The 13,833-nt window shown below is 43.9% G+C and overlaps 1 protein-coding gene across 5 annotated transcripts in view; it reads left to right on the top strand.

Moving 5' to 3' along the window:
* Positions 1 to 13,833, top strand: part of LOC147424228 (protein ZINC INDUCED FACILITATOR-LIKE 1-like) — an 88,874-nt gene that overhangs the window by 47,998 nt on the left and 27,043 nt on the right. For 4 of the 5 annotated variants that reach the window (XR_015186526.1, XM_086500951.1, XM_086500950.1 and 1 more), the window contains 6 exons: positions 112 to 161; positions 234 to 309; positions 3,815 to 4,045; positions 4,130 to 4,217; positions 4,308 to 4,393; positions 4,676 to 4,783. Coding sequence is in view for 4 of the 5 variants with exons in the window: in XM_086500951.1 (XP_086357077.1) it covers positions 112 to 161; positions 234 to 309; positions 3,815 to 4,045; positions 4,130 to 4,217; positions 4,308 to 4,393; positions 4,676 to 4,783 (639 nt within the window). In the remaining variant the exon portion in view is untranslated. The remainder of the gene's footprint in view (positions 1 to 111; positions 162 to 233; positions 310 to 3,814; positions 4,046 to 4,129; positions 4,218 to 4,307; positions 4,394 to 4,675; positions 4,784 to 13,833) is intronic. The other variant, XM_086500952.1, reaches the window with a different exon arrangement.

The raw sequence follows: 13,833 nt of genomic DNA on the forward strand, positions 1-13,833 counted from the left end.
GTAAAACGTGTGTAAACTTCGTTGTTTTTCTTTCTTTGCTAAATATACCTGGGCTGATGATGCTTTGTGAGGCTTTAACCTGAGTATTTTTGATGTCTTGCCTTTTTTCAGCCTTCAAGACAGTATCCTTCTTTATTTCCCGAAGGATCATTGTTTGACAGGTATCATTTCAGAATTTAAGAGACAGTGCATGTTATGTTTTATGCATAGAAATATTCAAACTGTTTGTGCAGGTTTCCCTATGCTTTACCTTGCTTATGTATCTCGGCGTTTGCAGTTCCAGCACTTGTTTCAGGCTTTTGGATTCCGGTGAGCGATTATTTATCACTAGGCAAACGCCAGCTACTATCGTCCATTGCTTGTGCATTTCTAAATGGCATGAAGCCGCAGCTTGCTATGCCAATCAAGTTGCTAGTCAGAATGCTTTTGGAGTTGAAAATGTATTGTGGTTGAAATTGTGACATAGATGGCTGATGGCACGTGTTTCTTATACTACGAGGTTGATGTGTGACATGGTACCTCACTACAGACTTCCAGGGGATGATCACTCAAGATTGATATCAAATCTAAATTAGGATGTTTCATTATTCTTCTGTATGATTAGACTCATGACAGATTATCAGACACTTTTGAGGCCCCTTCTTTAATCCCATGGATTTATCATGACACCACATCTCGATGTGTTTTTTCTAATTTTCCTTTGTCTTTAATCTTTTGCCTTCTCCTTTGCTCACCTTCTGCAATTCGAGGATGGTTGCTCTAATATCAGAGGGCGATATGATGGTCTTTAGGATTAGGGTTTCTTTTGTTAGGCCGCGACCACTCTGCAAGGGCAACTTGATCCCTAGAAGGTGGTTCAGTCTTAAACTCGTCATACCAGGAGTCCTTTCGTGCCACAGAGTAGTTCTCTCTATCCACTTTCCAAAGACCATATCTCTGGAAAGTCCTAATCTCCCCCTCGAGAGCTGTTCTCTTTCAGACATTTTAGTAGACTCTCCGGGGATGTAACTTTTTGGGTCTCATAGGTCGTTTTGGCCTCTTGAAGACATTGAATATAACATTTCATTTCATTTCTCATGGCAGATTTTGTGAGGGTGGATTTTCCCTCTCTAACAATTTTTCTTTTAGCAAACTTTTTTCCATCGCTTTCTATTCCCCTCTCAGCTGTAAAACAGAAGAGCATCTTATGCCTATGCTTTCGTGGGTGAAAATCGCAAGAGTGAAGTTCTTGATATAATCTCTCTCTCTCTCTCTCTCTCTCTCTCTCTCTCTCTCCACTATTTTATATGTTGATGATATTGTGTTGATCTCCGACTCTCCGGAGGGGATGCAACGTCACTTGGATGCTTTGCATAGGTTTGCCCAGGAAAGTGGTTTGTCCGTTAACCTTGGTAAAACCAAGGTCATGGTATTTAATACCACCCCACAGTGGATCAGGAGGTCAGTACCCGCCTTCACATACGGCCAGGAGAAGGTGGAGTATACAGATGCTTACACTTACCTTGGAGTGGTTTTTAGTGGGCCAGCACTTTCATTGAGGAGGGCAGCAAAGACTAGATTGACCAGAGCCCATGCAACATTGGGTAGATTGGAAAGGATTTGTTCACAGGTTCAGTTTTAGGAGCCTCGGACGAAGCTCTGGCTCTTTGACTCTTTGGTGGCTTCTGCATTGCTTTATGGAGTTGAGATTTGGGGACCTTCAGTGGATCATCACGGGAGGACAGGCCGCATTGATGGATGGGGGGACATGGAGAAGCCTCTGGTCTCTATGATCTCGCGGCTCATTAGAGCCAAGGCTTCAGTACCACGTGCTATTGTACGAGCAGAGCTAGCTGCCCCCCCACTGGTGGTTGGGGGAGGCGCTCACCAGATCTGTCTCCTTCATACACCGCATGTGGGAACTTCCAGAGACAGATATGCACGCCTTGCACTTGAGTCCTCTCGACAGTTAGCCATGCAGGGAGATATGGCATGCTGGTATGGGGAGATGACATCATGGTTTTAGGCGCATGGGTTCAACATAGACAGATTGCCTCCCTTCCAGTACTCACTGGATGCGCCCTCTCGAACTCTTACACAGTCCGAGATCACCAGGCTCATTCGCTAGGACTTGACTCAGCCAGACACCAAGAGGACATGGATACAGCCAGCACAGGAGCTGGGCACGAAGATGGCTTACAGAGAGCATCTCCTCTAGCTTACGGAGGATGGTTTTGTGACGAGGCCGAGATACATGGACACCCACTTGTCTCATGGGATATGATGTGCTATTGGCCAGATACGCACATCTTCACACCAGCTGCGGATCGAGATTGGGAGATACAGTAGAGTACCAGTAGACGCCAGGACATGCCCCCTCTGTGACATCGAGCCTGAGACAGAGTTGCACTACACATGCCACTGCCCCGTCTACTACGAGATACGAGGCCGCTTCCATTGCTTGTTCAGAGAGGGCTTTGGACCATTCTCTAGAGTCATGCGGTACGAGGATCAGAGATGCCTGGGTTTGTTCTTGCTCGAGCTGCGCAGACACAGAGAGAGCCTGATGAGAGGAGAGGCTAGCCAGTCTCAGAGACAGATCACAGACTTCTTTAGAGTTGCCACTGGACACTTGGAGGAGTTACTACCACAGCAGAGCTCGTCGATTTACACTAGAGGCATACTGATCGACCGAGTGACTGAGCTGGGGAGATCCAGACGTCCACGACTGCGGAGAACTACACAGCATCGACGGAGGCTACATCAGAGGATTCGGGTCACTTTGGCTCGACATGCACGACGCCCGGTCAGACTACTGACGATGGAGGAGATTGATGAGATCCGCCAGCGACCGATGCTGGATCTCATGTGATGTAGCTATCCTCGGTAGTTGTTTAGCTGCTTAGTCCACACCTAGCAGTTTAGGATTCCATAGTATTCTATTTTGTCATTCTGTCATTTTGTCATCTTGTTACTCTTGACTTTGTATCAGATCCACCACATTGTAACTTTCTAGTCTCATAAGTCACATTGGCCTTTTGAAGACGTTAATACAACATTTCATTTCATTTGTGTGTGTGTGTGTGTGTCTGTGTGTGTGCAGTTACTTACTGGCTTGCAAAAGTTTTTTTAAAAAGTGCCTGAGTCATAAGCTTGTAGCTAAATACCTTGAAGAGCTAATTTTATAGCTTTGGGGCATGTGATTCTCTAGGGCCTTCAAATTCAAAGCCTTGGGGGCTCGTCATTGTGTAAAGGTAGTCACACTATCATTTCAGGATTTGTCTCGTAGGCATTCTTTGTTTTTTCGTTGTCAGCTACGTCATCTCCTGCAAGCATCAGATCGTCTATGTAGAGCACAATGATTATTGCAGCCCCAACTGTGGATGTAGACATTTGGATTACTGTAGATCTTATATATCCCAACAGCCTCTAAAGGAAAATATGTATAGGGCCTTCTTCAACCGATAAAACCATTTGCACTTTGATTTGGAATCATGGAACCTGGGAGGTGCTACTCCCCTTGAGAGATCACCATTCAGAAAGGAAGATTTCACTTGCTCCTTGTTTAGCTAGGCTGTCCTTCCATCTGAGCAGTAGGAACAAAACTGTCGATACTAGGATTACTCTGCCAGTTCCCCGCAGATTTGTCAATTTCACTTGTCCATGTTTTCATGCTTTTTGTGTCGATAGACCTAGTTAAGTAGATTGTGTTTTTCATACTTTTGATGTCAATAAACCTAGTTAAATAGATTGCTTGTTTATGAAAAATTACTTTAGTGTCTCAATGTTTGAAGGTTTGTCATTATAAGACGTTATGGTGGTTTCTCTCTTTCAGGAAAGTCTTCATAATCATCAAATGGGGCCTATAGGCGATGATATTGTGGCTCAGGAGGCCTTCAGGAAGAAACTCAGTAACCCTGAAAGTGGGGGCATAGATACTTACTCTATACGGGGGTCCAATATCGAAACACCCAAAGATAAGATGCCACTATGGAAAAACATTGGGACTGTAGTGTCTATGTATGTTTACTGTGTGTGGGGATTACATTCAATGTCATTTTCTGAGGCAAGCGGTATACTCTTATTAATGGTTAGATTTCTTGATTCGTTCCATTTTGTCAAGCATGAAATTTCAACCTTTTCAATGCAGATATTCTCATTGTGGACGGTTAGCCCTACTAGCTATGGTGGATTAGGCTTTACAACTAATGAAGTTGGTGATGTGCTTTCTTTATCTGGTGAGTTGGCAGCAATAATGTTTTGGTGAGCTGGATTATGATTTGCTATTTGGTTCTCATTCTTTTATGTATTTTGTGCTCTTTTGATAGGAGCTGCACTCTTTCTCTTTCAACTTTTTGTGATCGCTCCACTCACTAAGTTATTCGGAGCTGTGCGGATGGTTCAAATTTCTGCGGTAAGAGCCGAACTTTCTTATGTCAATTTGACACGTTATGGTGCGAAGTTATCATCAACATTATCTGGGGTTTGAGCATGATGCGCTTGCAAAGGTTATTGAATACTTTGGCAAGCATTGAAAGTGACAGTCTCAAATGCATCCCAAAAAATGAGCACGTGGTTCATGTTGGTTATGAGGGTTAGGTGGTCTGTAGATTTATGCATTTTAGTTTCCAGAGAGAAAGGAAATCAGTGGACGATGTTTATGCACATTCTTTATATGAGGAATGTTGTTTTTCAGGTGCTTACGATATTTCTGACTGCTGTATATCCTTTAATGTCAAGACTAAATGGGGTGGCACTTTGGGCTGTATTAATCCTCTCACATATTTTAAAGAATCTGTTCTCAGTAAGTATTGGATCTACTCTTTCATTGCTACTCTTCAATTAATCAATTCAAATGGTTAACTTTCTTCTTGAAGATGAATCTGGCCTCTTCATGGATTCATGTTAGAGGACATTGAATTTTTGCATTATGAAGTTTTTGTTCAAGTTGTGACTAGTTGATACTGTGTTAAGCTTTTCTACCTTCAGTGAGGTGTATGCCCCGTCAACCACCGTTTAAAGTAATTCTGGTTCGCTTGATTGCTTTACTTAGATCTAGGCTTGATTATGCTGAGTCCATTTTGTATCTCTATAGCCATGAAATTAAGTCTACGATGAGCCCTTTGTAATAATCTTGTGCGCATTTGTATGGGTGTGTGAGGAAGAGCATATTTTGATATATACACACCCACTATCAGACACGTATGGCTGAGGATATGTATATGCATTTGATACTACTATGCGTGGTGGAGCTGATGGTTATATTGTCTTGTGGATATCTAACTTAAGAGTCCCAATCTAAGCCCTTCCTGAGTTAAACTAGGTGTATAATTAGGTCAAACAGATTCTTTGTTTGCAAGCAGGGTCTTTTTCCAGACAGATTGTATGCCATGCTGTAGTCTCATTTGAGCAGTTTGCCTCAATAGGAAGATTGCCATGGTATGCTAACTCAGCCTCAACCTAATGTACGACGATGGTCCTACAGAATGGACTTACCATGGAGTACCTGACCAGAGCTTAATCACATGCTAAGATTTGTTACAGCAACACACTTGCAGGTGCCAATCTACAGAGTCTCTGATGAACTCCCAGCTAATTGGGAAAAAGTTCCTTGAGAGTTTGGGATACAGGCAGGTTCGTATGATCCTTAGTTTTGAGCTTTGGAGGTATGAGTTGTGCGATGAAAGGAGGACAAGAGTCCAAAAGAGAACGCATTGGCTTTATGCATAAAAATGGGGGCAAAAGAAAAGCCGCCCATTGATGCAGGGAGAGTAGGGAAGAATACATCGAAAGAGAGACTTTGTAGTCAAGTTTGCTGATTTGGACAAAAAGAAAGAATTTCTCACATCGACGCGCCTTGTAAGGTGCTGGAACATTCTTGGAGGAAGATCTCACTCATGCTTAATTTTAAGCATGCTGCTTGCTTGTTGAATTCAAGGATGCCCCTTGTATGTGAACCAAACAGGCCTCCCATTGCTTAAATCGTCAACTCACCAGTATGGCCTAAAGCTTTGAAACTTTAGCAACCCTTTTAAGACCGTGGGCAAGATGAACCTTCAGGGCATAGAAGCTGGTGATATTGATGTGTGGAGCAAGAATTGGAAGAAGGGGAAAAAATGGGGGTGTGTGTAACAAGCAATGAGTATGGAGGTTCCAATTGTTCAAGTTATAGCCCAATGTGATTTATTTTGGATTAGGTATTTATTTTACTTATTTGTCAAAGTCTTGGGTAGGGCAATTTACTAAGGGGGGTACTTAAGGGCCCCCAAGCTAGTATAATATAAGCAACACCTTGCCCCCATTGTATAAGCACTAATTCATTGCCCAGTTGGTTGGTTCAGCATTACCTCTCTCTCTCTCTCTCTCTCTCTCTCTCTCTCTCTCTCTCTCTCTCTCTCTCTCTCTCTCTCACGCTCGCACGCGCGCGCGCACACACACACACACAGAGGAGAGAGAGTATGATCACGATGGCCTAGTAGCATAGCATTTCATACCTGGAACCATCTTCTAGCATTTATGTTCAACCGTGCCATGTGCGAGGGCCTACCTGATACTTGGAGTTTGTCTACTATCGTAGGGACGTCAGATTAATAAAAAAAGCGCTGGCTAGTTGTATGGATCACCGCGAATTGCGTTGGCTGGCTGTACGGATGCCCAGAAACCACTCCGGCAATGCTGACGTGGCAGCGTACAGAATTCCGCAATTTGCCCAGGCTGAATTTAGCACTAGCTTTTGGGACTTATTGCTTTTGAGTTTGAAAGCTTTTCATGTAACCACTTTTCCATGGCCAAGGGCCTTTAAATAAGACCCCGAGCCACTCGTTGGCTTAGATGTGCTGACGAGCCTACAAGCAAAGAGGACCCGAGGGCAACTATACTTTGCTCAAGCATTAATATAAAAGAAATACCGAAAGGAGCGCCAATTTTTGGGGCCAATCTCTCTCTGGGCACAGAACTACGTCGGGCCACGTCGACTCAATTGCATTGTGATTTCAGTGTGAAATAGTTTAGAGTGATTCTCTCTCGTGTGTTGTGCCAGATTCTCGACTTGGGGTGCCCAAGTTTGTTACCGTGGTATTAGAGCTCATTCGATTTTTCTTCTATAGGGAAATCTGATCCCGAGGGCAACTGTACTTTGCTCAAGCATTAATATAAAAGAAATACCGAAAGGAGCGCCAATTTTTGGGGCCAATCTCTCTCTGGGCACAGAACTACGTCGGGCCACGTCGACTCAATTGCATTGTGATTTCAGTGTGAAATAGTTTAGAGTGATTCTCTCTCGTGTGTCGTGCCAGATTCTCGACTTGGGGTGCCCAAGTTTGTTACCGTGGTATTAGAGCTCATTCGATTTTTCTTCTACAGGGAAATCTGATCCCTTTTTCCGCGACACACATGTTTCCTGGTGATATTCTTCCAAGAATCATACGAATCCTCCTGATACTTTTGTAACGGGAGGCAGCACGGGAAATTTGAATGGATCAGTAGATCAAGAATATTGGCCACCTCGGCCTACAGAGTATCAACTAATGGAGATGCAATGTTAGCAGTAGGTTGATGAGTGCGCAAAGCAGATGCTCCAATTTGCGAAGGATCCACAATATGCAAAAATTTTGACCCGGCAGCCGATCAATGAAGTACATACTCAATGGAAGAAAGCACACCACTAAAGTCAACCCTCAAGAAACCTCCTGTCCCAAGGATGTTTACTGAAGAGGAACTTGATGACGTTGTCAAAAGACGAGTCAACCAACTTTTGGGAGCGAAGAAGCAACTGAATAAACACAACAACGGAATTGACTACCCTGGTTATTTGGGCCTCCAATCTTCTTTTGCAATTGCAAGAAAACAGAAGAAGCATGTACGCTTCGAAGGATTTTTTAGTTCGTCCTCGTCTTCCTTTGACGATTTGGATAGCTCTTCCTCTTCTGATTCGAGTGATGAGGATAGATAGGGAAAGAAATGAAGAAAGAACCAAAAATTTGGAAAGAACAAGAAGAAGGCCAAGAAAAGCAGACCATACCGCAGATCTCGACATTTTTGTGACAGTTTTGACAAGGATTTATCCTCTTTAGAGAGTTCGGACTCCAATGACCATATGTTTTATTCAAAGAAGAAGCACTTTTACAGAGCCAACCAATATGATTCTCTCGAGGACAAGGGCAAAAAGACCAAGGAATTCAAGGAGGGTGGAGAGGCAGTAAAGTTTGAAACCTTTTCAGAGTTTCGAGATGCTCCCAAGGTTTTAGCCTTTATTCAACAGTTTGACATAGCCTTCTCTGAATGGCGCTCAGAGCACTCCAAAATCAGGAGGGCCGCATCAGTTTTGAAAGGAAATGCACGAATGTAACAGACTTGGACACTCCAAGTCAAGAATCAATCACGACAGCACCAAATAACCACTTCAAAACAGTTCACAGTTCACAATAGATTTTCACTGGCCCGGCAGAGTTCTGTGCCTAGATATATTGGCCCCAAAGACTGGCGCCCCTTTTGGTATTTCTTTTTGTATTAATCAGTGTTCAAAGTACAGGAGTGGTTCGGGTCTCATTCTCAGAGTCTGCGTCCAGATGCTCTGAAGAGTGTGAGCCCTCACCACTCATTTAAATTACAAGGGATGCCAAAAGCAGAGCCCCAAAAGCTTCAGATCAAAAGCAAACTTTTCTTTCTCTCTCACATAAGCTCTCTTGAGCTTCAGTAAATAAAAAGCAATGGAGTTCTCTCTCTCTCTCTCTCTCTCTCTCTCTCTCTCTCTCTCTCTCTCTCTCTCTCTCTCTCACACACACACACACACACACACACACACACACAATTGCGTAGAGAAAAAGCAGTGGGCTGTCGTAAAATACGCCGCAAAAAGCAGGCTCATCCGTACGGTGCCACGTCATCAAGTCAGCGCTTTTTCCGGGGATTCAGCTTGCTGCCCTAGGGTTAGGGTTAGGGTTTATGGCAGTTTTTAGGGTTAGGGTTAGGGTTTTTGGCAGATTTTAGGGTTTGCAGGTTTTAAGGTTAGGGTTTCCGGAATTAGGGTTTTCAGCAGCAGTCAGGGTTAGGGTTTCCCGCATGCCCTCAGGAAAACACGTTATCACTTTGTGACATACCCCCCTCTTGAAAGTATTGTAATTGCCCTCGATTACCCCTGCAAAACAGACAGAGGCCATAAACCGTCTTAGCAGACACTGACTGTTAGTACCTACGTACTAGGAATACACATCTAGCACATGTACTAATCGACAGTCACATCACACGACATCACAGGACATCACTAGACATCACAGGACATCACATGACTTTCAACATTCATTTGGATCTTAGACCATGATTTATCGGCAATGTAGCTAGCAATCGCATCTAGATCCAATCGGGACCTCATCGATGTCCGATTGATTAACCCCTATTGCAACCATGTCTATTCGAGATCAATCAGACCAAAATGTTGCAGTCATTTTGTCTATCAGTTCCTGCACTTATAAGAAATCAAGAACAAATCAGTATCATTATCAGAAATTCCATTTCATGAAGTCATCCAGCAGAATACTGTCAGCTCTTAGTATCCCTGAAGCTCAAAGAGACATCAGTGACTTTAGTATCAAAATCAAGGCATTTGTTGACAAAGGAGCGGAGCGACTCTCCTCTTGTGCATCCCACTGCACCAGATCTCCGGCCAAGCTGAATTCTGGGTTCCGTTTGGAATAGACTATGCTAAACCAAAAGCATCAAGGTAAAGTTTCACAATTTGAGGAGTATCTGCTAGGTCCTCCTCCTCCATCCACTTCGCATCCAATGTAGGATAGTTCTTGAACTTAACCAAGAACTGCCTTTGGACTTTACTTTCAGTCTTCGTATCTTTATGTGCCAAATCTGTTCAGGAACAAGGATCTCCTCGTTTTCTTCCACTTCGGGTTGCTCATGAGGCTCCCCATCATCAGGCACATCACCTTTAAAAGGTTTCAAGAGACTCACATGAAATGCATTGTGAATCCTCCAAGCATTAGACAGTTTGAGTCGGAAGGAGACATCATTTATCTTTTCAGTGATCTGGAAAGGTTCGTAGTATCGCATACTAAGCTTTGGAAAAAGCCTCTCCTTTCCCTTTTTCTTTCTCAGGCGTGCCTTCTCAAAACGTAAGAGCACCTAATCATCCTCCAAATTTCAAGTCGCGACGATGGTGATCCGTTGCCTTTTTCTGGCGTTCTTGAGATTTCTGCAAAGTCTTGCGAACCTTGGCAAAAGCCGTATCTAAGTCTCCCATATATTTATCCGCTTCAAAAATCTTATCTTTCGTGCTTAGGAAGGGTGGAACCTTGGCAGCACCTTCAACAATCTCAAATGGCGCCTTTCCCTTTGAAGAGTGTATTGTGTTATTGTAGGCAAATTCCACCAAAGGTAAGTACTTTTTCCATTGAGTCTTCTGATTCGAGATATAAGACTTCAATAAATCTAGAATCACTGAATTTGCAATCTCAGATTGCCCGTCAGTCTGCGTGTGGAACGATGACGAGAACTGCAACCGTGTGCCAATGTTCTCCTAAATTGCTTTCCAAACAAACTCGTAAATCTGGGGTCCCTGTCGGAGACAATCGTCTCAGGCATGCCATGTAATCTGAAAATCTAGGCCACAAACAATCTAAGTGATCTGGCTTGACTGTTTTCTTGACTGGAATGAAATGAGCCTGTTTGCTAATAACAGTCCAGATACCATCGTGACCACTTTGTGTTCTCGGGAGATCAAAAATGAAATCCATTGCAATACTTTCCTAGGGGCGAAGGGGTATGGGCAAAGGCTGTAACAATCCCTGTGCTTTATGCCTGTCAAACTTGACCTTCTGGCATACTAAGCAACTGCGCACAAACTCTTCCACATCCTTCTAGAGTCTCGGCCAAAAGAAGTATCTCTCTACCCCTTTAATGGTGGTAGCAATGCCGTGGACAGTGGCATTCAGTCATAACCTTTTCCCTCAACGGCTGTGTAATGCACAACATGGTTTTTCTCATCAAGTAGCCATCCCGAATGGAATATCCCGCTAATGTCTCCCCATCCCGTATCCGTGTGAAGAATGTGTATCTGTGGCATACTGGTCGACCATATCCTCGAAGCTCCTATAACGTATTCCGAGACAAAGCATCTGCCACCACATTCTTCTGTCCCTGAACATGGACAATCTCGAAGTGAAACTGTAACAAGATGTTCGCCCACCGCATCTGCTTTTCCGAAAGCTGCTTCTGTGACAAGAAGTAGCGCAAACTCTGATGGTCTGTAAAGACTGTACAATCCGCTCTGAGTAGGTAATGCCGCCACTGAGTAAGAGCATGGATAACCGCCAAAAGCTCTTTCTCATAAATTTGTGCTGTCATCTCCGGCCTTGAGAACAATCGGCTCTCGTAAGCAATGACATGGCCTTCTTCCATTAAGATCGCAGCCAGACTACGACGACAAGCATTACAATATACTTCAAATGACTTCTGCAAGTCCGGCAAAGTCAAAACTGGTCGCGTAGTCAATTTCTCTTTCAATGTCTGAAAGGCAGTCACCTCTGTGGGTCCCCACGAGAAAGGGACTCCTTTCTGTGTCAAGATATGCAAAGGGGAAGCAACCTCTGCAAACTTTCGAATGAACCGCCTGTAGTACGAACACAGTCCCAAGAAGCTTCTAACTTCATGGACATTCTTCAAATCGGGCCGATCCCGGATAGTCTGTATCTTGGCCAGATCCATTTGCACTCTTGCTGCTGAGACAATGTGTCCCAAAAAGTGTATCTCTGGTAGGAAAAATTCACTTTTCTTTGCATTAATCACTAACTTGTGATCTCGTAATGCTTGAAAGACTTGAAGCAGATGATCTGTGTGTTCTGCCTCATTCTTGGAGAAAACAATGATATCATCAAAGAAAGTGCCTACAAAGAGCCTGTACTCTCGAAAAATCATGTCCATCATCCGGTTAAATGTCGCAGGAGCATTGGTTAAGCCAAAAGTCATCACCAAAAACTCAAATAATCCAAAAGTCGTCCGGAAAGCTATCTTGTAGACGTCTCTCGACGCGATTATGATATGATAATATCCACTCTTCAAATCAATCCTGCTAAAGCACGAGGATCCCTGTAATCTGTCGAGTATATCATCGATCTGTCGAGTATATCATCGATGCTAGGAATCAGAAATCTGTTCTTGATGGTGATTTTGTTGAGAGCTCTATAATCGATGCACATTCTCCAAGATCCGTCTTTCTTCAAAACCAATAACACTGAAGAGCAATACGATGAAGTACTAGGTTGGACAAGACCCTTTTCCAAGAGGTCTTTCACTTGGTTCATAATCTCTTCATTCTGTCCTCGGCTCACACGGTAAGGTGGCCGGTTCGGTGATGTGCTTCCAGGTATCAAATCAATGGTATGATCTTCAGGACGAGCAGGTGGTAACTCCGCCTGGTAGGCCCTCTGAGAAGCAATCGGCGTGAGAGAAGAAAATCTTGGCGTTCTTTATCAAGTTTAGACATATTTGTCCTATCCTTATCGCTCAATTCTTTCAAAGATCGAGTAAACAAACAGACTGGATTTCGTTAATTTAGAAATGGTCGAAGCCTCTATAGGGACAGACTCGCTCTTCAGTTTAATATCAAGTACAATGGTTCTGCCCTTCTCTGTAGTCAATGTCGCTTTCCTCGCCGGATAATCGACGACGGCGTTGTTCTTGTGGTACCAGGGAATTCCTAAGAGAACATCACAACCTTCCAAAGGTATGACGAAAAAGTCCTCATGCCCCAAATACCCCTGACAATGCAACCGAAGTTTGCCAATGTGACAGGTGTAATGGTTACGTCCTTGCCGGGTGCCGCTAGAACAGCCTCCGCAAGTGGTCCCATCCGATCGGGAGTGATCTTGAGCCGCGCCGCCAATTCCAGTGAAATGAAGTTGGCCTTGGCTCCTCCATCAAAGAAGATCAGGGCCTCTTGATCTTTCACTTTACCCCAAACTTGGGCAAAGTTCTGTACTCTCGTCCATGGTGTTGGGATCGGTATCCACACAATCTGGAACCAGTCCTGTTTTTATCTTGCCTTTTCTTCCACGTTCCTCAGCTGCTCTCGAACTCTCAGGCGTGTCGTCGTCCTTGTCATTCTGTTCTTTCTGTGCCTTTTTAGGACACTTCGCGGAGATATGTCCGTGTTCTCCGCATCCAAAGCACTTCCCCTCCCTGATGAAGTGAGCTCTCTCCTGAGGAGTAAGCTTGGGTTGTGCATCCTTCTTTTTTGGGTTGCTCTTTCTCTTTCTACTTTCATTCGTTGAAGTCTGTTCGGCTCGTTGTGTCATGACCTCATCGGTAGGGTAGGTCAGACTACCAGAGTGAATGGCAAAGCCCGGCTTCGCATGACTCATCAACTCCTGAATAGAAGTTGACTTGTTCCAAGCAGTGATCTCGGATCTCTGGAGGTAGACCCAAGGTGAACCGCTCAATTTGTTCTCTGAACGAGATCTTCTTGAATGAAGAGGCGGGTAGAAAAGAGCTCCAGAATTTCTCGCAATAAGCATCCACTGTATCTCTCTTGGTCATCCGAAGATGGTTCCAAGCAGCTCGTATATCGCGTTCATACTCTTGCGTCAGCTAAGAAGAAATAAAAAGCTTCTTAAATTTCAGCCATTTAACTGACGCAGTCTTGTTTAAAAGAAGCGTGGACCACCAAGTTTGAGCATTCCCCTTAAAATAAGAGGCAGCTCTCCGAATCTTGGAGTGCTTTGAGTAGCGTCCTCCCTAGAAAGCGATGTCAAACTGCTGTATAAAAGACAAAGCCTTCGAAGCATCTTTGTATCCTGAAAAAGTGTCAAATTTGATCGACTGTCCACCTTCCTTAAACTCTCGGACTTT

The sequence above is a fragment of the Adiantum capillus-veneris genome, chromosome 26 (assembly GCF_014529385.1).
Source record: "Adiantum capillus-veneris isolate H3 chromosome 26, ASM1452938v2, whole genome shotgun sequence".
Taxonomy (NCBI): domain Eukaryota; kingdom Viridiplantae; phylum Streptophyta; class Polypodiopsida; order Polypodiales; family Pteridaceae; genus Adiantum; species Adiantum capillus-veneris.